At 40.5% G+C, this 25,169-nt stretch overlaps 1 protein-coding gene across 1 annotated transcript in view; it reads right to left on the bottom strand.

Annotated features, from left to right (window-relative positions):
* Nucleotides 1-9,070: 9,070 nt before the first annotated feature.
* LOC149313439 (chloride intracellular channel protein 5-like) overlaps nt 9,071-25,169 on the bottom strand; it is a 53,512-nt gene continuing 37,413 nt past the window's right edge. The window contains exons 5-6 of the mRNA XM_089523206.1: nt 10,931-11,112; nt 9,071-9,238 (exon numbers count right to left, since the gene is read on the bottom strand). Coding sequence (XP_089379332.1) covers nt 9,071-9,238; nt 10,931-11,112 — 350 coding nt within the window. The remainder of the gene's footprint in view (nt 9,239-10,930; nt 11,113-25,169) is intronic.

The raw sequence follows: 25,169 nt of genomic DNA, 5'->3' as shown, positions 1-25,169 counted from the left end.
CAGTGTCCACACGTCATGGTGCCACCCTTGCGTCATTGACACGCAACAGTGTGCCAATGGCACACTCATGGTGCCCGCCACGGAGACTAAAAATAACCCGCTTTGAATGGGTTCTTTTTAGTCCTGACGGAAGCCATGCCATTTGTTTGGTGCAGCCTCTGTCAGGAGTAAAAATGGGCGGCTCCAGCCTGCCCTTTTGGGGTGGTCTGTCGTGCCGCTATAACACCTTTTGCAAGACCAATCACAGAACTTAATTTATCTCTATATATCTATCTCTTTTTCTTTTCAGGAGTACTAAGTAATGCTTTTGTTCCAAAGGTTTGAGTACAGAAAACTAGACGCAAAACAAAGACCCAATATGTTCTAAAAATGTCTTGTAGAAACATGTTACTCTAATGCAATGGGCCTTAGGCACTGGGAGACAACAGGGGGTGCATTGTTGTCCCTTCATTGCTTACACTGTGCAGTTCAAGGCTAGAGGCCAATGAATAAATGTTTAAAATATACCCATATGAGAAAAGCAATTTAAATGGAACAATGCCTGTTCCTGTTGTGCTTTATTGTGTTGTTGTAAAATGGTGTTATGTTGTTGTTATAAATGGTAAATGACTACTGACAAAAACAACACTTCAGACCTGGTGTTCTCACTCTGTGGTTTTTAGTGTCACGCTAATTTAGAGGCTGTGCTGGAGACATTTGGGGTCTGACTCACTGGTAGCCAATCTTCAGCCCATGGTTTTGAAATAATATTTTACAATGTTCTACAGTAGCACAAGTTTAACATGTGTTGGCAATAAGGAGAATTGGAAATTTACCTGGGGCAGCCTGCTTGGCATTGTTCAAGAGGCTCCATAAGAGCTGTGCCCACAGGTATCAAATAAAGAAAATACTCTGGTGCTTAAGTGCCTATTAAGAAAGAAAATTAGGTTTCCAAACTGTCTTTTAAAAATCCAGATCCCTCTGTTACCATAATGAAATTACTATTGTTTTCACTCTGTGACATGATCACAATTGCCACTGACCCTTCACGTTTACATACAACACAGAGGTTGCATTTATTTAAAAAAATTAATTAAAGCTAGACAACAGATTATACAGTATCTCATAGAATCATAGAGTTGGAAGAGACCGCAAGGGCCATCCAGTCCAACCCCCTGCCATGCAGGAAATCCAAATCAAAGCATCCCCAGCAGATGGCCATCCAGCCTCTACTTAAAGACCTCCAAGGATGGAGACGCCACTACACTCCAAGGGAGTGTGTTTCACTGTCAAACAGCCCTTACTGTCAGGAAGTTCTTCCTAATGTTGAGGTGGAATCTCTTTTCCTGTAGCTTGCATCCATTGTTCCGGGTCCTGTTCTCTGGAGCAGCAGAAAACAAGCTTGCCCCCTCCTCAATATGACATCCTTTCAAATATTTAAACAGGGCTATCATATCACCTCTTAACCTTCTCTTCTCCAGGCTAAACATCCCCAGCTCCCTGAGTCGTTCCTCATAGGGCATATTCTCATATTCTGGGGGGAAATTATTTAAGTTAGGTTTATTGGTTGGAGAGAATTTTCTGTGTAGAATCCTCCTTCTCACCAAGGGTTTTATAATATAATAACTATCTTCACCAAAAACTTACTACCATAGCAGACAAACCTGACTTCTTCCAGAAATTTGCAAGTAAAACGTAAGCCATATATTTAATTAAACTTTGATATTCTTTTTATTGGTAGTCTATATACTTCTAAGAACAAGTTAGGATGATTTATCTGATAGTTATGGCAATGCTTTTAAACTCTTACATGTTTATATGGCCACAAAGACAATCTACAGTTAGCATTTTGTTCCTTACATAACTAATAGCTAAACAAGCAAAAACATATTTGATTTTCAGTCAGGGGATATATGTACTTTATCCCCTGTCTGTTTGTTTCTTTGTTAGCTCTAACACTGAACTGCTTTACTGGAACTGAAGGAAAAAAAATAACTTTTTAAAAAAAGTATGTTCAAATGCAACTCTTCCCCACTTCATTTTATATGTATCAGTGGGTCTTACTGAAGAAATGACTTTGCACATCTTTAATAATAAATCTTTTTGTAATATCTTTCTTGACAATATGTTTCTAGAAGTTAACATCTCATCTCAAAATTCCAGTTCTACCTATTTCTAGTAAAACGGTTTTGATTTGCAAGTAGTGAAAAAAGGATTATAAGGGACATTGCTGAGGAATGCCTGGCACTGTAGGCTATCTTCTATTGAAGTCAATGGCAAATCAACTCTGAATACTCCTTGCTTAAGAAAATCCTACAAAACTCATAAGCCAACAGACAACTTGAAGCTGCTTACATCTTTCTATGTTAGTAGACGCTTCCATTGTTTTAATTTTAAGTTAAATTTCTCATCCTGGGCATCTGACTGTCATCTAAAGTCTAAAATCAGAGCAATTTCCCCCAGTATTAAATATAGAGGTAAACACTCTCATGGGGTGGCGTGACCAAGTTGTAACTATTTAATTGTTGTTGTTGTTGTTGCTGCTGCTGCTGTTGTTAGATGTCTTCATGCTGTCTCTGTCTTATCACATGACTTATAAGACCGAGGGTGTGACATGATTACATTCTTTAAACACCTCAAGACTGTCACAGAGTGGATAGGGCAGCCCTGTTCTCTGCTGCCCCAGAGGATAGGACCAGATTGAATAGTTACAGGAGGGTAGAGTTTGATTGAACATTAGAAGGAACATCTTGACAATAAGAGCAGATTGACAACATCACCTATTGCTTAGAAAGGTGGTGGGGTCTTCTCTGGACATCTTCAAAAAGAAGCCGGATAACTGCCACCTAGGAATGCTTTAGCTGTTGATCCTATACTGAGGGTTGGATTCATTGGCCTGTGAGTCCCTTTCCAGCTCTATGCCTTATTCTCCTTTTGTCTTGGTGAGAAGTGTTCAGAGAGGGTTTGCCATTGCCTTCCTCTCAGGCTGACTTGTTCGGGGTCACCCAGTGGTTTTCCAAGACTGAGCGGAGATTCAAACCCTGGTCAATCAGAATCCAACACTAATACCACTACGTCATGCTCCCTCTCATCTTCATTGACAATGAGTCTGTACTGTAAATCCTATTTCCAAATAAGTAGAAGCTACACTCTCCTGTTAATCATGTAAAAAAAAAAAAAGCCAGTGAACTGGATCATTGGGTTAGACGTTGGCCAGAAACTACCACCACAAGGAAGGGGAAATTTCTCATTGTCAGATTAATCTGAAGTTCACAGGGTTAATCCTGAAGTCCAAAAGAATAACAAAGTGTTCCTTTATCCAGGGCAAAAGTACTTAACCTGAAATTACACTGTTACTAACACTAAAATGGTGCAGTCTCAGGTTATGTACTTTTGCCCTGGATAAAGGAACATCCTCAGGCTTGGTGTCAAGGGGGCTGACAGGAGGCCGTGGCATCTACCCCTGATTCCCCCACTTGTTCATTTAGCTGCCTGCTCACCCAGGGCTGCTGGGGAGATAGCCTGGCAAATGAGGCAGTGAGAGAGAAAGAAGGGGTACATTTGCCCATTCCTCTTCACTGCCACTGGCACTCCTGAGGAGGGAGCCTGGTGGAGGCAAAGCTTCCTCCTGCTGTTTCTCTCATCTACTCCCCCTCCCCATCTGTCACCTAGCCAGTCCCAGAAAGGGCTGTGGTGGCCTACAGTGCATTCCTTCTGTCCTTTCCCACTGCCTCACTTGCTTAACTAGTTGCCACCCAAGCAGGGCTGCTGGAGGTGCCACCTGGCAAATGAGGCAAAGGGAAGGGACGGAAGGGGCACATGCATGACCCAGAAGACTTTGAGACTGGAGAAAGCCAAATGCCACTCCTCATATATGAGATGTTACAGCAGAAATGAAAGAAGAAGGCATCAGTTCCCCATGCCTTTTCCTACCCTGTTTCTATTCTTGAGTTAATGCTTAGATTGCTCACCACATACATGCACATGCACACATGACTAACAAATTTATTAGGCCTTTATTAGGCTCTTTCATTGTGAAAGAGAATATAGTAAGAGCTAGCATAGTGTAGTCTTGGACTATGACTCTAGAAATCAGGGGTCAAATCCCCACACAGCCATAGAAACTCACTGGGTGACCTTGGGCAAGTCACACTCTCTCAGCCTCAGAAGAAGGCAAAGGTAAACCCCTTCTGAACAAATCTTGCCAAGAAAACCCACTGATAGGGTCGCCTGAGGGTCGCCATAAGTCAGAAACACAGTGACGACTCATCTTTTATGGGACTAGAGTCTACTTCACCCAACGTGGTTGCCCATAAAACCTTATGCCACAATAAATCTCTAAGTCTTTAATGTCATAAAACTCAACTTTTTTAAAAAAAATATATGACAAACACGGTTGCCCCATGGAAATCCTTGGGAGAGGTGTTTTGATAAAGTTCCTATTTAAAGTTCCTTGAAACTTCATTGTTTCTGCTATACAGATATGCTAGATTGTCAACAACTCCAATACCCCTTCAGGGGGGAATGTATTCTTTAGTGGTTTTAAAATTAATATTAAAAGAGAGATCAATGTGGATTCCAGATAGGAATGAATTACTGTGTGAAGTACTGATGTCTTTGAAACAAATATCTAAGAAATGTTTGGCTACAATTGACATTTTTACAGACATTTGGTCTGCATTTTCTGCAACATCAATGATTAAATCCATATTGTTGGCTACTTTTCTCCTCTGATCTGCATCTTTCTTTACATCTTGTGAGAAATTTATGAACAAAGTTATTGTTAATCCATACTGTCTGTCTTGTCATTTAGATTTTTTTCAGAAAACGTGCTGTGCCAGTGTAGATAAACACTCTCCAGCATGATTATCACTTACTACTTTACCCTGAAATTGGACAGGGAAGAAAGCAACAAGAAGCTGCATTTCTGACTGGGTAGTTTATTGCACTTACCTTAGAACAGCCCCTGAGCATTCTTAAAGGGGCCGTTCCTGGAATGGGAAGTGGCGGGGAATGCTGTATATCGCACAGCGAGAACGCCACTGCCGCCGCCGAGCATTCCCCTTCCGTTCTGGGAGCGTTCCTTAGGCTGATTTTCAGGAACGCTTTCTCAAGCGTTCTCGAAAATCAGCCCTCTAGAACAGAACGGAACGCTCCTAGACGGAAGGGGAACACTCCTAGATGGAAGGGGAATGCTCGGCAGTGGTGGCGTTCTTGTTGTGCGATATACAGCATTCCTCGCTGCCTCCCGTTCTAGGAACGGCCCCTTTAAGAACGCTCAGGGGCCGTTCTAAGGTAATTGTGACAAACTTCTAAATGTCACCAGGAATGTAAAATGGACTCACTTTAAAATCTGTTCACGTTCCCAGATATTACATAAGTCCTCTGGTTTTACTAAATTAGGCAGGACATTTTAAAGAAATCTTCTCATCACCACACTTGTTGCTTGAATTTGTGACAATATTAGGTACAATATTAGTATAACATATTATCTAGTAAATATCAAAACATTAAACATTTAACCATGGCATAATGTATTCAAATTACAGGCTGCCAAGGCAGTGAATGCATGAAGCATCCAGTTCTAGTGGCCACTTGTGGGCTCTGATATGGAATGCCAGAATCTGAATCCTACATTAATAATATATACACCAAACCTTTAACAAATGCCAGTTTTTGTCCCTAGGTTTTCCAGGGAGGATAATTGTTTTGGCATGCAATCTAAAAAACATGTTTAATTACTAGCTGTAATAATAATACACCATACCAATTCTCATCACCATTCATTAAGTAGGGAAAGAATATTCAAAACTATTTGGAATATGGAAAGAGTTCTCAGGTGTCAAGAAGCCCTGAGAAGGAGAATAATACAGGGGTGAGAATGTTTGCAGTGTGAGCCTGGTCTTGTACAAAACAGAAAATAATACTGATGAGCAGAAAATGCTATTTGTGCACAAAAACCATGTACATCTGTTCATAGAATAAGTCCTAAATTGTGTCTTCAAAACCTGCTCAACTTTTGATGACCTTCTTGCAGTAAGAAAAATAAATGGTACAATTATTTGTTCTTGCTGCAAGAACAAAACTGGCAAAGATTTAAATCTCTGCCTTTTATTCAATTTATTTATTCCCCAGGATCTGATTTTGATACCTTTGTTTTGCTTCTACAATAAATGCTGAACTTGTGAAATTATATCATGTAGTTCTTATCCTTCTTCCAGTGAATCTGATGCAAGATTTAAAACGTGGAGAGTCATGTTGAGATGAGATGATGAAACAGCCAAATTTAGGGAACATTTAAGGCTCTTGGCTTAAGCAAACCAAGATGAGAAAAGTACTTGTGCGATTTGCTACCTCATATGACCAAATAAACTTAGGAACTATGGAGTTTATCGCATGCAATTTTAACGCTGACCCAGGCACGGGACAGGATAGGGCTGGAACAGGTTAAAACTAATTTTACCGCACGCTAAATTGCTGCTGCACTGCCACCCAACCATCACTCGTCCTCCAGCAATGGTCTGGCAGCCAATTTTAGTACTAGGGAAAGCTCCTATGTTAGGTAGAGTTATGTGCTACTCTACCACAGGCAGCAAAATTTCTTTGGCTGGCCCTGGCAGTAACCATTAATGTATGTAAGTAGCCTAAATTCTTGTTATCCAATGATAGTTCCAGGGAACGAATTTTTTTTCAGAGCCACATATGAAATATCAAGAGAGCTTTGAGGGTGTTCTCAGAAAAGAGCTCTAGTAGTGACTCTGCATCCAGTCACAAAATATCCATTTCCCATAAATTAGACTTGTCAGGATAAAGGATAAGGTAGTTTGCCCCCATACCTAAGCACAAGGTGGTCTGAACTCCAAAAACAAAACCTTTTGCTTGAAACCACAGTGTTCTACTCCAACATACATTTCACAGAAGACAAAGTGGTAAGGCTGAGCGACAAGCACTGCAACAAGCAGAGGTAGGACTGAACTGACAGAGAATGTGGGCAGCAGTTAGAGATCCTGACCAAGAAGCAAAGATACCAATGGTATAGAGAAACTATATATAAAGTAATGCTTTATTATAAGAACTCCATTCTAAAGATAGGAAAGTAATTCAGGATGCTAATCTAATCTAACTGCACTATAGAGAGGGGCCTAAGAGGGAGAAAGGGTGGAAACATCCTTAAGAGTTTCAGTTTACATTACAGGATTGGTAGAAAAAAAGGGAAGACATTTTGGGTCAGTCAAAGACTCTAACCTGATTGCTACTGCTCACTGTGACTCTTGAGTGCTGAGCATTGTTGCATCTGCAACATGAGCTCCCAAAGTCAACCAAATATTTCCCCCCACAAAGCACAATAAAATACCAGTAACATGGAATACAAACTGCAGATGCTCAGAGAAACATACATATAGAGAAAACACCCATCCACACTGTGCATCCCATTTTTTTTCTTTTTAAGAAGGCAAAAACATACAAACATTGTACATAGACAAAATCACACATGCTACACCCAAACACACACACACTAGTAAAACATTCACAACCCTTTACCAGGGACCAGGTAGAGGTGAGGTAAAAGCAGCTAAAAGTACAAACTCACTCACCGTACTACCCCAGTCTCAGCAGGCAAACATGCACATGGCACAGGGAGATGCCAGTCCCCCAGTACAGACCATCTCTAGCCTCCTAGGATGTTCCATACCACCCAAAGCCTATCATTTCTCGCCTCCTACCACCAAGAATGCTTCTAGGGTGCATGTGGCGCCCATAGGTAAACTTTGAAAAAGAGCAAAAACTGGAGATCAGTTCCTTACTTTAGGATAATCCAACTTCCCAGTTCATTTTTATATTTTTAAAAAAAACTTTTTAAAAACCTGACATAGCAGAAAATAGCAGGCTTCCAACCTGTTGACAAGAAAAGCTTCATGCAGAACTCATCAGACAAAGGCTGAAACAACCCAGTTGCAGAAAATCCATCTGTGAGCACCCCACAGTACAAAATAAGAAAGATGGCAGCAAGGCACCAACTAACTCTCTAGCAGCTGTTATACAACTGTCAAAGTACCACCTCATGGAATGGCAGGGACAGTTATTTTAGTACACTGTTATTGTTTTCAGGATTTTCAAACTGAATGACTACACAGAAAATAAACTTATGATATTATCCTGGAATTTATATAAAGCATCTGATTTTTGTTGCATGTGCCCTCATTCTTATTGAGACACAGAGATATGTTGGCAATTAGCTGCTAACCATGAGGTCTTTCCACATAAACCTGAATTCTGAGTATCATCTTGTATTTTCAACATCATTTCATGTGAGTTTGGTACTAACATTGAACCTTCCCAAAACCTTGAATTATGAACCTATACAAAATTGTTTCACTCACTATTTCCATACTTCAGGACTGAGGAAAAAAACAGGAGAGCCAGTCTCCAGTATTTCTGATAAATCTTAGTATTCACTCAAGCTAACCACCCAAAAGGGCCCAAGCTGCCCCACATCTGTGGGCATGTAGGTTGCACTTTCAGCTGCAGTTGCTGTATGATGCTCGCAACTGTTCTATGGCCAGTCCAATTTTCCCTCCAGCTTTACAGTCCCATATCAATACACAATGTGTTTTCAAACAGATCATACCAAGAGTGCATGAGAAAAATTAAGAAATCAACTCCAACTATTTCATGTTTATGTTCTAATTAATATTGATTTTTTTTTTAGCTAAGGTAACAGCTAACTGCTAACTTGTTAATCAAAACACAGATTAGAAGTTATAATATTTGTTCAAACACATTGGTGAAGATTTCAGAAATGCTTCCCCCTCTGCACTGTTATCCTACATTTTTTCCAGAATCTTTGGAGGGCTTCTCATGATCCCAAAACCAATTTCGAGGGACTCCAGGGGAGAGGGAATCACCGCCTCCTCATTCTGCAAATGGAAGCTATTCCTTCAATAGGAGAAGATAAATGGACTCTAATCAAAGAAGTAACCCAAAAAGCATAATAATATACATACATACATTATGTACAGAGTTGAAGGCATCACTGAGAAGCATCTATGAATAAGCAAATCTCTGCAAAAAATGTTCTTGCAGATTTTAGTTAGGATTTGCTGAGCCGCTTCGCTACATCCGCATAGGCTATTTCAATTTCTTTGTCAGCAGCACAAGTGTTGATGAATTCATCCCGAGCATAAGCATTTTTCAAGTATCGCCAAAGTCCAGTCATCTCCACAGGAAACTCATAGTTGCGATATTTCTTTGTTACAATCTAGAATATAGAACAAAACATTATTTTAATACTCTGTGAACACATTCATCAGCAACAAGTGTTATTAATCACGAATAGTAAGAGAAACAAACCAGATTTATAGTGGAGGTGGGAAACCCTTTCATACTAAAGTGCTATGATTCCACTTTAAGTGTCAGGGCTCCAAATTATGGAATACTAGATTTTGCAGATTAGTGAGGGGTGCTTAGAATTCTCAGCCAGAGAGCTCTAGTTCATCACCAGCCCTAGGATTCCATGAGTTAGAACCATGTCAGTTAAAGAGAAAAAGCAGGTTACTTACCTGTAACTGTGTTCTTTCAAGTGGTCACCTTTGAACTCACATATATAGGTTTCTGTGGCACTGCAGTCTATCTGAGCAAACATCAAGTACTAAATGATATTTTGGCAGGAGCCCATCTCCCTCCCACTCACATGCTCTACTTGGTTCCTCCTCAAATGTCCTCTGTTTATGTTGCTGAACTGGCCAAGAGTCCAGGATGAAGAGCATTATTCAAGAGATGGTTTTATGAATTCACAGATTACGACTTGAAGAAACATAGGGGCTAAACAAACTGGCCAAAAGGGTGGAATGGGAGCGTGGCAGCCACACAATGCACAGCCTGACTCTACCCCCAAGCATCATCACACTGACCAACCACATGATGGGAAGCATCACAGCGCTCCTTTGGCATGGCGTTCAGATGTTGCATGCTAAAAGGAGTGGCGGTAAGTGCCACAGCAGTGGGAAAAGTGCCCTTTTTCCAACTCCAAAAGGAGTGGCATAGTTTCAGTTTCTTTTAGGGCCAGCAAAGCTCAGGATTGAGCCTGTGGTATGCAGTTGCTGCGGCAGCCATTTTGAGCAGGTGAGTGTTTGAATTTTTTAAAAACTCTTGGGAGAGTTGTTTGTTGCTGATGGGATGGAGCTTCTGTGAATCACATCTGTGAGTCACTAGGGATTGGAGCTAGGAGCCTAGCTCTATACAACTCCTCCCAGAGGCATATGCATAACAGGGAGTGAATTTTCACAAGCAAGGGAAAGTACAGCACAGGCAGCCTGTGTACAGCTGTGAACTTTGTTTTAGAGGTCTTCCTTTAAATTTTTATTTTTTTTCCTTTTTTTTTTTTTTAAAAAAAAGGGATTTTTTGCTCAGAAGAAATGCGTCAGAAGCTTACTTTCAGAACGAGATAACAGCCAGGAGATCTCTATAAAGTTATATCGCCAGTAGACTGAGGTCACTGACAGAGATTGGTGAAAAGGCCGGGCCATTAAGGGTCTTTTACATTGGTGTTTACCAGGAGACGTTTTGAGGAGGAAGCCAACAAACCTGTTTCAGTGATTACTTAAGACTTCTCAGTATAGACACTGAGGGAACTGCTGCAGTCACCTGCAATACTTGTGGGATGTTTGTCTTCCTGCTAGGGATGGGGAACTTCACCTGCACAAAGTGCAAGTTAGTAGCCCTCTTGAACGAGAAAGTCCAGCAGCTGGAGGCCCAGGTAGTCACACTTCAGCATCATAGGGAGGAAGAGATTTTCTTGGACAGGAAAAAACAAACAGTCTCTTTGGCTGCTCTTTGGTTTCTCCATATTCAGCGAGATGGGGAGCTTTTAAATATAATCCCATCTATCCCTACAAAAATAGATTTGGCAGTTAAGATCATGTTGGCTCTCAGGAATATGAGATCTTCTCACCTTAACAACATGGAGTTTGGGCAGAAGGTTGCAGTCAGCAAGGGTCAGCTCATCCCCATCCAGGAATTTTCGTTTTGATACTTTCTCTTCCTCTGCACTGCTTGCATCCGTCTCTTCAGGCAAAGGATTATTCAGATAATCATCCAGCTTCTTTAGAGCCTTTGTCAAACCTCTCTCCAAACCTTTACCAAGAAACAAATATAGTGACATCTGGATTAGCAGTGTATTCTAGGCAGCCCCATTTTTAGCACAATGAATTTTAGCATGTTGAATAAAATCTTTAAAGCAAGGTGTTCATATATTCTCCAAATCATTTCTAAAAATTATGTACAGTATCAGATTAATGTAATTTCTGTGTACTCAACTAGGACAAGCAAGTTCTAGATTACAAACTGAACTCTCCAATGCAAGAGAAAGATGTATTTCTTTAGAGGGCACTAGTGCTATTATCACAAGAGAAGAAAAAGGTTTCACTTTCATGTTTGCTTGTGGTCTGTTTGGTTCTGTCCTGTCCTCTTCATTGGGCCTCAAAGCACTAGAGGGAAATACAGCAGCAAAAAGACCTGAATTTAAACACATAATTTCAGAAAATTGAACCATATTTTAACTACATTAGTTTATCCTAATAACCTTTGTGTAAATAATAGTTTAATTACTTCTAATCTGGTTCTTTACTTCCCTTAACAATAGCTTAGTGTTTTCTTGCAAGGTAGCCACAAAATTATGTTTCTTTCCTACTCCCCTTAGGAAAACAGTGACACCCCACATCAAGCATATGGAGGCATTTTCACCTTACAAGTTCTTCAAAGAAGAAAAACATGTTTTTTGTGGGTTTTTCAGGCTATGTGGCCATGTTCTAGCAGAGTTTCTTCCTGATGTTTCGCCAGCATCTGTGGCTGGCATCTTCAGAGAATGCGTGCCTGGAAAGGATTTGGCTATTTATATTGTGCGACCTGGAAAGGCAGGAGTGATTTGCATGTATATTGTTTGTTGCTAATGGCAGTCCTCAGGGTGTGAGGTCTGCACAAGAGGATTAATGTCTTCTTGATTAGTTCTCATTGGCGGGTTATAGACCGCCCATTTGGGGTGGTCTGGACCCGCCCCTTTCCCCGGAGTATCGGGGCTTCAGCGGCTACACCAGCAGCCGCTAAGGCCCCGATCTGCCGCTTTTCAGGCTGCGGGGAAGCAGCAAAACGCCGCTTCACCGCAGCCAGAAAAGGGGTGTCCTTGGGGCTTCAAGCCCCAAGGACACCCCGCGGCGGCGGGGAGGGGGAGAAAGGGGCCGCTTGGCCCTTTCTCCCTTGCTTCGCTGGGCGCAGCCATCTGAAGCCTGCGCCCAGCGAAGCAAAGCGGCGTCGCGGACCAGGAAGGAGCACCGAAACGGAGCTCCTTCCTGGTCCGCGGAAAGGGAGCCCTAGGTGCCCTGCCGCGGATTGAGGACGTCACGTCCGCGCCGCCCCATCTAGAGGCGGCGCGGCTGTGACGTCCTCACGGCGGCGGCCATATGGAAGGGCTGCCGCCGTTTAGTGCGTGATGGGCATGCACTAGGATTAGGGCGGTGCGGAAAACCGTGTTGACTTTTTGTGATTATGGAATTGCCATCTAGATGTTCACAGACCCTCTGTTTTATGATCTGCTCCAGAATCTTTCCTGGTATAGATGTCAGACTAACTGGACGATTATTGTTGCGATCCTCTTTTTTCCCCCTTTTTGAAGATGGGGACAACGTTTGCCCTCCTCCAGTCTGCTGGGACTTCTCCTGTTCTCCAGGAGTTCTCAAAGATTATTGCCAATGGCTCTGATATTACATTTGCCAGTTCTTTTAATACTCTTGGATGTAGTTCATCAGGTCCTGGAGACTTATATTCATTTAGATTAACCAGATATTCCTATACTATCTCTTTACTTATTTTGTGCTGAATTTCCCCTGTTCTGTCCTCTGCTCCATTTTCCTCAGGTTGAACACCCTTTGCCTTTTCTGAAAAGATTGAAGCAAAGAAGGTGTTGAGTAATTCTGCCTTTTCTCTGTACTCTGTTAGCATTTTGCCATCTTCTCCATGCAGTGGCTCCACCATTTCTTCTGTCTTCCTTTTGCTGCGGACATATCTAAAAAAGCTCTTTTTAGCTTAACCTCTCTAGCAAGCCTGATCTTATTCTGCACTTTAGTTTTTCTGACTTTACCCCTACACATGCTTTCCCCCCTTTTCCACTTCTTACACATGCTCTGTTTAAAACTTAGCTCAGTTGAAAGTTCCTTAGTCATCCATTCTGGTTTCTTGAGACATCTCCCATTTTTCTTCCTCATTAGAACTGTTTTAAATTGTGCCTTTAGTATCTCCCTTTTGACAAACTCCCATCCATCCTGAACTCCCTTCTCTTTTAGTATTCCTGACCATGGGATCACCCCCAGTATTTCCCTAATATATTCATCTGGGACCGCATTTTCAATAACTGAAAATACATACTGGCAGGAAGCTTTGAAGACCATTATACCATTTGCCCAGTAGACCTTCTTTTGGACTCAGAATACAAATGCGTAATGGAATCTGTGCAAGGAAAAGTCAATGAAGCACTGTGTCTTGCACTACTTACAGACGAATGGACAAATGTGAGAAGAGAAGGAATTATAGATTTTGTGATAACAACACCTCAACTAGTTTATTTACAGAAGTATTGAAACAGGAGAGAAAGGACATGCTGCAGAGTATATCAGTTCTAAAATACATGATGTCCTACATAAAATTGGGAGTGGTAAAGTATTCGCTTTGCTGACTGACAATACCAGAAATATGAAACCATCATGGAAGGTCATAATGGATAAGTATCCACATATCACTGCAGTAGGACGTGCATCTCATGGGCTAAATTTGCTTCTTAATGATATTATGAAACTGGACACCCTTCAAATTATCTATAGACAAGCAAAGAAGTTATAAAACATGTAAAAGCTACTCATACAAGCTGCAGTTTTCAAGAAGAAGCAAGTAGAAAATGCAAAGAAAGAAATAGTGATGCCGAAGCTCTGTTGTAAAACTCAGTGGGGTGGAATAGTGATCTCCTTTGAAAGTTTACTAGAAGACAAAGAAGCTCTTCAAGGAACAGTAATAGTTAAATTGTTGCTGCATTTGTTACAAATTATTTTTTTAAGTAAATTCCATTTGTAGTCATTGTTTGAATACACTATATTTTTAATATATCAGCCGTGATAATTTTATGCCAAATCAAATTATTTATAGTCATATTTTATGGTCCTAAACTAAAAGACTGACTTTCACTATGTAAGAAATGCTAATGTTGATTTTTTTTCAATTTTTCTGAAAATTTCTATTTTTTCCGGAAGACAGGGTGTTTATATGATGCACACCTTCAAAGCAGGTGGAAAAAGTAATGAACCCATCCTCCGTGGGAAGAACCAGAGCAAAAAGAAGCCAGGATACTCCAGCTTAGCTCAGAAAATGTGCATCTTTGCACCTGCATATAAACAGTGCAGTGCTAGTGCAGTGTTGCGGCAAAGCAAAGATATGAAAGTGCGACAATGGATGTAATTACAACATACACAAACCAGACAATCCAACAGGAGGGCATGAGATGAAGAAGGTGAATGGGGCATGTTTTTGGGGGGAGGGGGGGACCATGATTATGCTTTGCCAATATATCACTCACACAGTGATGCACTGGTGCACTGATGCCCTGTACCGGCGGAGCATCACACACACAAAGGGGCAGCCATACAATGGGATGGCATCTGGGCAGAGATGGGAAGTATTGGAAGTTGCAGTTTGTGTGTTTGTGCAATGGTGCACATGCATGGTGGGGAGCCCACAACAACAAAAAATACTCAGCAAAATGACTAGACACCACACCATGCAGTTTGCCTGTGGCTATTCATCCCGCATTGGGAGTGAGCCATATGTAAAGCAGGGGTTCGACCTGCTTTTGGAAAATACAGAATCAAGCCACTTTTCCCTTCCCATGTGCTCTGGCCCTGTAAGAGCCATTTGATTATGAAGTAGGCTTCCTCAGAGGGTGATGGACTATCTCTGTTTGGAGCCTTTAAGCAGAGGATGGATGCCCACATTTTTGAAATCCAAACAGAATACATAATATTTAGTGATATATTCCTGTATGGCAGCATTTACACTAGATGGCCCTCATGGTTCCTACCAACTTGATGCTTCTATTATTCTAGGGCTCACATCTGTTTGGAGCCATCAAGAATGGCAACGTAGGGAATGGGAATTGTTTATGAAATTCTCTTGCAGTTCCTTTTTCCTATTTCTAAATGCAAGAACATAATGTGACTGAAGTGTTGCTATGCTGTTAAAAATGTGTCTTTTAGTAAGCTCCTAATTTTTACATTGATATTCTATGATTAGATGACTTTCTTTTTGCATTTTTCTATGTGAGCCATGTTGAGATCATAATATTGTGGGAAGCACAAAAATATGATTATTAGAGCAACACTATAATGCAAAAATCCTTTAGCTGTTACATTTGAAGAATAAAAGATTTTCCTCTTATGTTCAGTGATGAATAATATTATTTGACTGTAAACTCCCTTTCAGAATCAAGTATTTTAACTTAATTTATCTCAATTGAATATCTGAAATCCTGGCTCAACAATCTATTTTTCAATGGTGGCTGTCTTCAGATAAGACCTTTGTCTAGATCCGAGCATCTGCTTTATATTTTCAAGTTGAGGTTGCAAAACTAGGGGTGGGGGGTGATGGTAGGAATAGCACATACAGAGAGCAGTGGCTTGTACTGTTTGTCTTAGAGCATGGACGACTAGCTTCTGTATTCTCAGAAGACTCCTTGTTTTTCTCACTATAGCCAGGGGCTGAAATGTGTTTAGTCAAGCAAACAGACTTCTGGAGAATCACAAATGATCAGGGCCCACTATAAAGATAGCCACCATTTTACAGTAAAAAGCTTCAGTTAGGAAGCACACCTGTCCAGGAATTATAACCAGATGGGAATCCTTGCATATAAAATAGTGCACATTTCCCCCACCTCATCACTAGGAAACAGATAACATTTGCTTTGGAATCTATATTTGCACTATAGATATTACTAGCCATCCTCGGTATACAGAAGTAAGGGTGTTTTTATGAGCACAAAGGTATTTAGAAAATTATGCAGTGAACCAAAAATGACATTAATTGCTCCTTGCCCAGGTTTTCAAACACCCATTCCTCCATTCATCCATTCTTAATTTATATCCCACCTTTCTCCCAGTATGGGACCCAAGGCATGCACACCCACAGAGCATTGAGATGTTTAATTAAAGGCACAACTCTATACATCTTCCCATGGGAGTAAGCCCTATTGAACTGGCAGGTTCAATTCTGTGTCAATCTGTGTAATGTTGTTTGTTTGTTTGTTTGTTTTTAATAATTTTTATTATATAAAATACAAAAAATTAGCTTACTTGCTAATTAGCTTACTTGCTGTTCACCACTATGATCTTTGGAATAGCGGTATATAAATAAAACAAATTATTGTTATTATTATTATTATTAAAAATACATGCAAATACTCACAAACATCTACATATAAAACAAACCTGATGGGATGAGTCTCATAATTGGAATGTAGGAATAGAGGGGTACATCTTTTAAAAGCGAAACAGGCCAAACAGGAAAGAAGGAGGAATAGCCTTATATGTCAGGGATACTTACACCAGAGAAGAGATCCAGGACATTGATCCTGGAAGCCAGGTGGAGAGCATCTGGATAAAAATTAAAGGGAAGGGAAACAACAAGGATGTTATTGTGGGAGTCTACTACAAACCCCCAAGTCAGATGGAGGAATTGGATGATGCCTTTCTAGAACAGATGCCTACACACTCAGAACGGAGAGGTGTAATAGTAATGGGTGACTTCAGCTTGCCTCGAAGACAGTTTCATTGTCCAAAAGGTGGAAGAAGCAATAAGAGGGTCAGATATTTTAGATCTGATCCTAACCAACAAGGATGACTTGGTTAATGGAGTGCAAGTGGTGGGATCCTTAGGTGGGAGGGATCATGTTCTCCTGGAGTTTATTATAAAATGGAAAGGAGAAGCCAGGCATAGTCAGACACGCATTCTAGACTTTAGGAGAGAGGATTTTAGTAAACTTAGGGAAATACTGGAGGTTATCCCATGGTCAGGAATACTAAAAGAGAAGAGAATTCAGGACGGATGAGAGTTTCTCAAAAGAGAGATACTAAAGGCACCATTTCAAACAGTTTCAGTGAGGAAGAAAATGTGAGGTGTCTCAAGAAACCAGGATGGATGACTAAGGAACTTTCAACTGAGCTAAGTTTTAAACAGAGGATGTGTAAGAAGTGGAAAAATGGGGAAATCACCAAAGGGGAATTCAAAGAAATAGCAAGCATGTGTAGGGGTAAAGTCAGAAAGGCTAAAGCGCAGAATGAACTCAGGCTTGCTAGAGAGATTAAGAACAATAAAAAGGGCTTTTTGGTTTATGTCCACAGCAAAGGAAGAAGGAGGAAATGGTAGGGCCACTGTGTGGAAAAGATGGCAAAATGCTAACAGGGGTCAAAGAAAAGGCAGAATTACTCAACAACTTCTTTGCCTCAGTCTTCTCAGAAAAGGCAAAGGGTGCTCAGCCTGAGGATAATGGAGCAGAAGACAGAATAAAGGAAATCCAGCATAGAATAAGTAAAGAGATAGTAATGGAATACCTGGTTAACCTAAATGAATTCAAGTCTCCAGGACCAGATGAAGTAAACCCAGGGTATTAAAAGAACTGGCAAATACAATCTCAGAACCAGTGTTATTAAATATATTTACTGATGACCTGGATGACAGTATTGAGTGCATAGTTATCAAATTTGCAGATCACACCAAATTAGGAGGAGTAGCTACTACTCCAGAGGACAGGATCGAAATTCAAAATGAGCTGAACAGACTAGAAAGCTGGGCCAAAGCTAACAAAATGAACTTCAACAGGGAGAAATGTAAGGTACTGCCCTTAGGGAGGAAAAATGAAATGCACAGATATAGGATGGGGGACACCTGGCTGAATAAGACTACATGTGAAAGGCACCTATGAGTCCAAGTAGACCACAAGTTGAACATCAGTCAACAGTGCAATGCGGCAGCTAAAAAGGCCAATGCAATTTTAGGCTGCCCCGAGAAAAATATGGTCTCTAGATCAAGGGAAGTAATAGTGCCACTCTCTTCTGCATTGGTCAGGCCACACCTGGTATACTGTTTCCAATTCTGGGTACCACAATTAAAAAAGGACATTGAGAAACTGGAGCATGTCCAAAGGAGGGTGACTAAAATAGTGACGGGTCTGGAAACCATGCCCTATGAGGAACAGCTTAGGGAGCTGGGGATGTTTAGCCTGGAGAAGAGAAGGTTAAGAGGTGATATGATAACCCTGTTCAGTAACCCTGAGGGCAGGGAACCGTCTATTATCCCCTCTGTTGTAAGCCACCCGGGTTCCCAGTGATTGGGCGGCATATAAATAAATCCTATTATTATTGTTGTTGTTGTTGTTGTTGTTGTTGTTGTTATGTCATACTGAGGAGGGAGCAAACTTGTTTTCTGCTGCTCCAGAGAACAGGACCCGGAGCAATGGATGCAAGCTACAGGAAAACAGATTCCACCTCAACATTAAGAGGAACTTCCTGACAGTAAGGGCTGTTCGACAGTGGAACACACTCCCTTGAAGTGTGGTGGAATCTCCTTCTTTGGAGGTCTTTAAGCAGAGGCTGGATGGCCATCTGTCAGGGATGCTTTGATTGAGAGTTCCTGCATGGCAGGGGAGTTGGACTGGATGGTCCTTTGGTCTCTTCCAACTCTATGATTCTAAGATTCTATAAATTATATCTCTCATAAACCCACTAACTGTATCATTTAAAAACCTTCCTGTATTATCAGTACTTCCCAATTTGTAAACAACCTTTGTGTCTTTATGTGGAATTCCGTAGACTGGCAAACCTAAGCAGTACTATCAGAGGTAATTCTGTTTTCCAAGTTTGGGGAACAGAAATATATTTTGCAGCAGAATCCATCTCTCACATGAGCCCCTCAGGCTCTATAACAAAGTACATGCAATCAAATATGGGGGAGGATAGTACATACCAAAAGGAGATAAAGGTTTTACATTAAAATCTGTTTGCTTTGCTTGTTGTAGGTCTAGAGTACAATCTCATCTAGAGTACAATCTCATTCTTTTCGTGAACAAACTTGATTGCACTGTTTACTGCAGACACACTTCTGCAGTGCAACACTAAAACTCTGTGTTTCTTCAGTGTTTCCCCATGTCAAGGCTACTAAAACAGAACTTCCAGCTAGACTAAGAATGATGAGAGAAGGGGTGCTGCTGGCAGACATAAAAATAATTTTTAAAAAGGAATTTCTTTGTCAGCTGAAGTATCCTACTCTCAGTTACGTTGTGAGATTAAGGGTCTAGGAACGTTCCATGGATTGCAGAAACCAGGTTTGGTAAAAAATCCAACAAGTGGACTCTCAGGACATTATCATGCTAGGCACACAGGGTAGGACATAGGGCAGGAAGGAAGGGTTAAGGAGGATGAAAGAGTATGAGGACTGTCCATAGCAAAAATGTTTCAGTCACACTACTGCAAAGACATGAGATAGTGAATGCTCCCAAACCTGTATGCTTCTGTTTTCTTTTACTAACACAACTGCAGTGAGACCAGGTCTCAAGTGACAGTGTCCTCAGTCTAGTGCTGGAGGGCAAAATCTCTTGGGGTAGGCAAAGGGAAGAGATAGAGAATCCAGTCTTACGCAGAGTCTCACCAATGTGAAATTTCTACACATCCCTTTCAAAGATGTTTCCTAGACATAATGATGACCTAATAAACTGATTGTTTATTGTCATTGGGAATGGTGTATTTTTTTTTCAATTGATAACAGTTTTTCTGATATCATTAATCTATTTTTCTTGTTTTGACTATTGCTTTACATTTTGTTTTATCTTAATGTTAATTTAATTTAATCTCTGTCCTTCTTCTAAACAGTCTTTTAATTGTAATATAATTTTACTTTTAAATAAATATGCAACATAAAATTGCATTGTAAAGCTCCCAGTTTCATATCATTATATTAATAATAATAATAATAATAATAATATGTTTTATTTATAGACCGCTATTCCGCGATGATCATAGCGGTGTACAGTAAAATCGTTAATACAATAAAAATACAGTTAAAGGAGGGAGAAGTCTCATCCTTCAGGCAGTCCAAGATGTTGCTGGGTCTGCCTGATGGCTCCCTCTGAGGCCGAGATGACAGTTGAGGAGGGAGGGGCCTCTTCCTTCAGGCAGTCCCTGATGTTGCTGGTCTGCCTGATAAGGAATAAGTAGACTACATTCAAGAGTATTAAAAGAACTGGAAAATGTAATATCAGAGCCATTGGCAATAATCTTTGAGAACTCCTGGAGAACAGGAGAAATCCCAGCAGACTGGAGGAGGGCAAACGTTGTCCCCATCTTCAAAAAGGGGGAAAAAGAGGATCCCAACAATTATTGGCCAGTTAGTCTGACATCAATCCCAGGAAAGTTTCTGAAGCAGATCATTAAACAGAGAGTCTGTGAACATCTAGAAAGCAATGCCATAATCACAAAAAGTCAACGTGGGTTTCAGAGAAACAAGTCATACTAGACAAATCTAATCTCTTTCTTTGATAAAATTACCAACTTCGTAGATGAAGGGAATGCTGTGGATATAGTATATCTTGATTTCAGTAAGGCCTTTGACAAGGTTCCCCATGACATTCTTGTAAACATGCTGATAATATGTGGGTTAGACAAAGTAACTGTTAAGTGGATTTGTAATTGGTTGACTGGCCAAACTCAAAGGGTAATTAACAATGGCTCCTTTTCATCCCAGAAAGAAGTGCCCAGTGGGATCCCACAGGGCTCTTTCCTGGGCTCATTGCTATTCAACATCATTATCAATGACTTGGATGACAGAATTAGGGAAATACCTATCAAATTTGCAGATGACACCAAATTAGGCGGAGTAGCATATACTCCAGAGGACAGCATCAAAATTCAAAATGACCTCAGTAGATCAGAAAGCTGGGCCAAATCTAACAAAATGAAATTCAACAGAGAAATTTAAGGTACTGCACTTAGAGCAGGAAAATGAAATGCACAGATATAGGATGGGGGACACCTGGCTGAATAAGACTACATGTGAAAGGCACCTATGAGTCCAAGTAGACCACAAGTTGAACATGAGTCAACAGTGCAATGTGGCAGCTAAAAAGGCCAATGTAATTTTAGGCTGCCTCAATAAAAGTATAGTGTCTAGATCAAGGGAAGTAATAGTGCCACTCTATTCTGTTCTGGTCAGACCCCACCTGGAATATTGTGTCCAGTTCTGGGCACCACAATTCAAAAAGTACATTGAGAAACTGGAGTGTGTCCAAAGGAGAGCAACTAAAATGGTGAACGGTCTCAAAGCCAAGCCCTACGAAGAACGACTTAGGGAGCTGGGGATGTTTAGCCTGGAGAAGAGAAGGTTAAGCGGTGATATGATAGCCCTGTTTAAATATTTGAAGGGATGTCATATTGAGGAGGGAGCAAGCTTGTTTTCTGCTGCTCCAGAGACTAGGACCCGGAACAATGGATGCAAGCTACAGGAAAAGAGATTCCAGCTCAACATTAGGAAGAACTTCCTGACAGTAAGGGCTGTCTGACAGTGGAACACACTCCCTTGGAGTGTAGTGGAGTCTCCTTCCTTGGAGGTCTTCAAACGGAGGCTGGATGGCCATTTGTTAGGATGCTTTGATTTGGATTTCCTGCATGGCAGGGGGTTGGACTGGATGGCCCTTGCGGTCTCTTCCAACTCTATGATTCTATGATTCTATTCTATGATTCTAAATTAGTCTCAGAGGGATTAAGAGCTGCAGGGCCAAATCTAGATTGTAATAAGTGTTTTAATTGTTGCTGTTGCTGGAGGTAAATTAAATTGATCTTGCAAACTTGAGAAGGGGGTTTACAGTGGTGTACAGTGTTCTCTCACCACCTAATAGGCTGTACAATAGTTTATGTTGTGAAAGTGTGACTTGCCCAAGTGAATGATGTAAGTGCCGATTTAAAACAGGAGTTCCACAATAATCATTCTGACTTTCATTTAATGTGTAGTCTGGATACAAACTGAACAATCAAATGAATTCTTGATGGCCAGACATATCCTGAGCCAATTTTCAAATAAATCCAAAATTGGGTATTCTGTGTTCACACCTACAATGATTCCTTACTACAATAATGCATTTAGAATAGGAGGAAATGACCATACCCATGCAAAAGAAGTATGGTTACCCTCCAAAATGCAAAAGTACTTCAGAGCTGTCTGGAAAAAGGCAAATGTGAACCATCCACAAAATTATGTCTGTAAACCTGCAAGGAGCCAAATGCCATGCATGGACGTGTTCAAGAAACTATGACGTGTGCACAAAATGAACCGTGACTGCTGCTACCTTTGCCCACTGATTGATGCTTTGCTTTTTACAGCTCTCTTCCATCCAGAAGATTTATACCACAACACACACAAATGAACCAAATGAAATATGCAATGAGGGAAAAGGGGAAACTGTATATAAATATTCACAGTCTCAGGCAAACAACCTGAGATTTACTTTTCCTAAAAAAAACAAAAAAACACCAGGCTACCTTCCTTGATCATTTCCAGATTCATAGCATTTGATATTGAATGAGACCTATTCCAGTTTGCTGGTATGCAAAGAAATAGAAATTTAAGGTACAAAATTAAAGCAATTTTATTCATTAGTCAGCCTGATCTAAAGACCACACCTTTCTAAAAGATGAGATAATATGACCAAATAATACCCATATACTTTCCTTTAAACTGTCACGTTCATAAATACAGCTCTTGTTACAGGGATCAGCACCTGTGACAAACTTGCCACAAGCTTTAGGATGACCAGTCTCTTTAGTCTCAAAATGGAGCACTGGAGGGCAAGGTCAGCTTCATAATGAAACTGGCACAAATATAACAGACAGCACTGCATTTAAGAGGCTCCTGATTGCAAGATTTCTTTGCCAGTTAACATCAGTGGTGTTGATCATGGATGAGAAAACCCATCATACAATAGCCTTACTCACACATTCTGTCATTGATGTTTGTTTTCCTGGGAAATTGTAAGCTGGAAGTGGGATATATATCCTGGGGATGCTGATCCCCATTGTGAGAGCATCTTCTAGAATGGGTCTCCATAATGCAGCATGTGATAGTTAGGTATCAGGTCAGCTAATCAGTTTGGCAATAAAAGCGCCTTTTACAAACAAAGGCTGGCCTACACAATCCAGTATGCATGTAGAGCAGGGTTCAAACAGCCTCTGTATGTTGGTTGCTGCATAGATGAGTACTGGCACATAGACAATGGGGAAAAAATTATGCACAGCTACAAGTGCAGAGGATGCACATCTGCAACATACGTGCAGCATACATGTATATTCACATCCAGCAAAGAAAGGATAATCTATGAAGCAACTTGTAGAGGCTATGCATGAGAAGTTACACTGTGTAACTGGCCCCAAATAATGAAAAAGGGAGACAATATGCTTTAAATGTGAATTGGTGTCCAGGATATTTTACAGAACAGAAGGTAAATTTTTTAAATCAGGGATTTTAATTCCCTCAAGTATTGACTTAAATGAGAGATTACAATATTGTTTTATAAACATATAAATACATTACTTTAAATACAACTGACATTTTCTTTAAATTTTAATTGAAATAACTATGCCCACAGATCAAAAAAAGCTCAGATATGTTTTGTCATTTCTCTTTACAGAAAAAAGTCTATTTATATGACTGATGGTTGTAGCCTTGATATTGTGTTACACCAAGGCTGCAGTCCTAACCACACTCACTAGTGACTAAGTTGTTTCTGAGGTACTATTGTTATTTTTAATTTTATAAAAACTGAAGAGGAAAGTATCACATATTCAATTATATCTGCTGTGCAAGGTTGACACTATTAGGATATTATCGCACGCTGCCGCAAGGTTAAAACTTTTAGGAGATATTGTTTCTGCTAAAAGTATTATGTCATCTTTATATCTTATGTTGTTAATGTTCCTTCCAGGATAGATGTGGGTTGTAACCATCACTGACGGATCTTATCATATGGTCCCATGCCCTGGCCTGTATCTAACCCAGATTTCTCCAGAAGCTTTTCAAGAACGGGAAAAATCCATTCTTGAAAAGCTGCAGGAGAAGCCTGGATTGGATACAGACTGCCTACTGCCCAGCCAAGGAGCAGTGCACTAAGATCCGTTGGTGATGGTTACAACCCGCATGTATCCTGATGCAGATTTGGTGTGTGATAATCTCCTAAATTGATCATTTTAGGTCATATACTTTGAAACCTTGGAACCTGAGATCAATTAGATATCCTTCCAAGGTATTCAAATACTGTATGTATTTCTTTGTTTTGCCTGTGTGTGTTTGTAATTCTGTAGCATTTAGCTGTGTCCAGTTCTCTGTAGTTGCTATTAAGATTGAAAAACTGGTCTGCTCTGTTCTGACTTCAGTCTGTAGCAAAACACCAGTGATCAGCACTGATACAACCAACTCAGACCATAAGGTGGTGTAGGTGGAATCAGCATGGCGTGCAGCATGGCGTGCAGCCACTGAAAGTTCAAGTAACCATGTAAATGAGCCCTCACTAAAGGTCATGTAGCCAATGCCTCCTTCCAAGCAGCTTTATTTTCACACTCCCTCGTGGAAAAAGCAAAAAGCTCTTTTCACTGGTTTCCCCCCTGTGATTCACTGGACTTTGCTGCCCTTTTTCCCCCAACAATGTTCTGGAATTTATTTTCACTCTTGAAGGCAAGCAGTACTGAAAAAACTCAAAACAAAAATGTAAACAGGATACAAGAATATATTTTCATTTCAAATATTTTTGAAAAGAGCTCCTGGTTCTTATTATTCTTGTTTCCATGTAGGTAATAACCCTAGGTGGAATTAGCAATGAACTAAAATCTGCTAATGAGATACTCAATACTTGGAACACAGTTCATAGACTTTTAGATCCAAAAGGATATAATGGTACCATATCAATTTCTTTAATTTCAGTTTGCTACTATGAAATTGAGGGGGAGGAGAGTTTACCCAAAAGCGGATGATCCCCTCCTGCTACCATTTACCCAATAGGTTGGTCACCATCACATCTAGTTCAATCTGTATCTTTAGCAAGTCCCAGTGACCTGATTCATGTCAAC

Source organism: Sceloporus occidentalis, unplaced genomic scaffold (assembly GCF_023333645.1).
Source record: "Sceloporus occidentalis isolate IW3139 unplaced genomic scaffold, rSceOcc1.0.p SCAF_4, whole genome shotgun sequence".
NCBI classification, from domain to species: domain Eukaryota; kingdom Metazoa; phylum Chordata; class Lepidosauria; order Squamata; family Phrynosomatidae; genus Sceloporus; species Sceloporus occidentalis.
The sequence above is the reverse complement of the archived record's forward strand: the minus strand, read 5'-3'. Positions and strand labels throughout refer to the sequence as shown.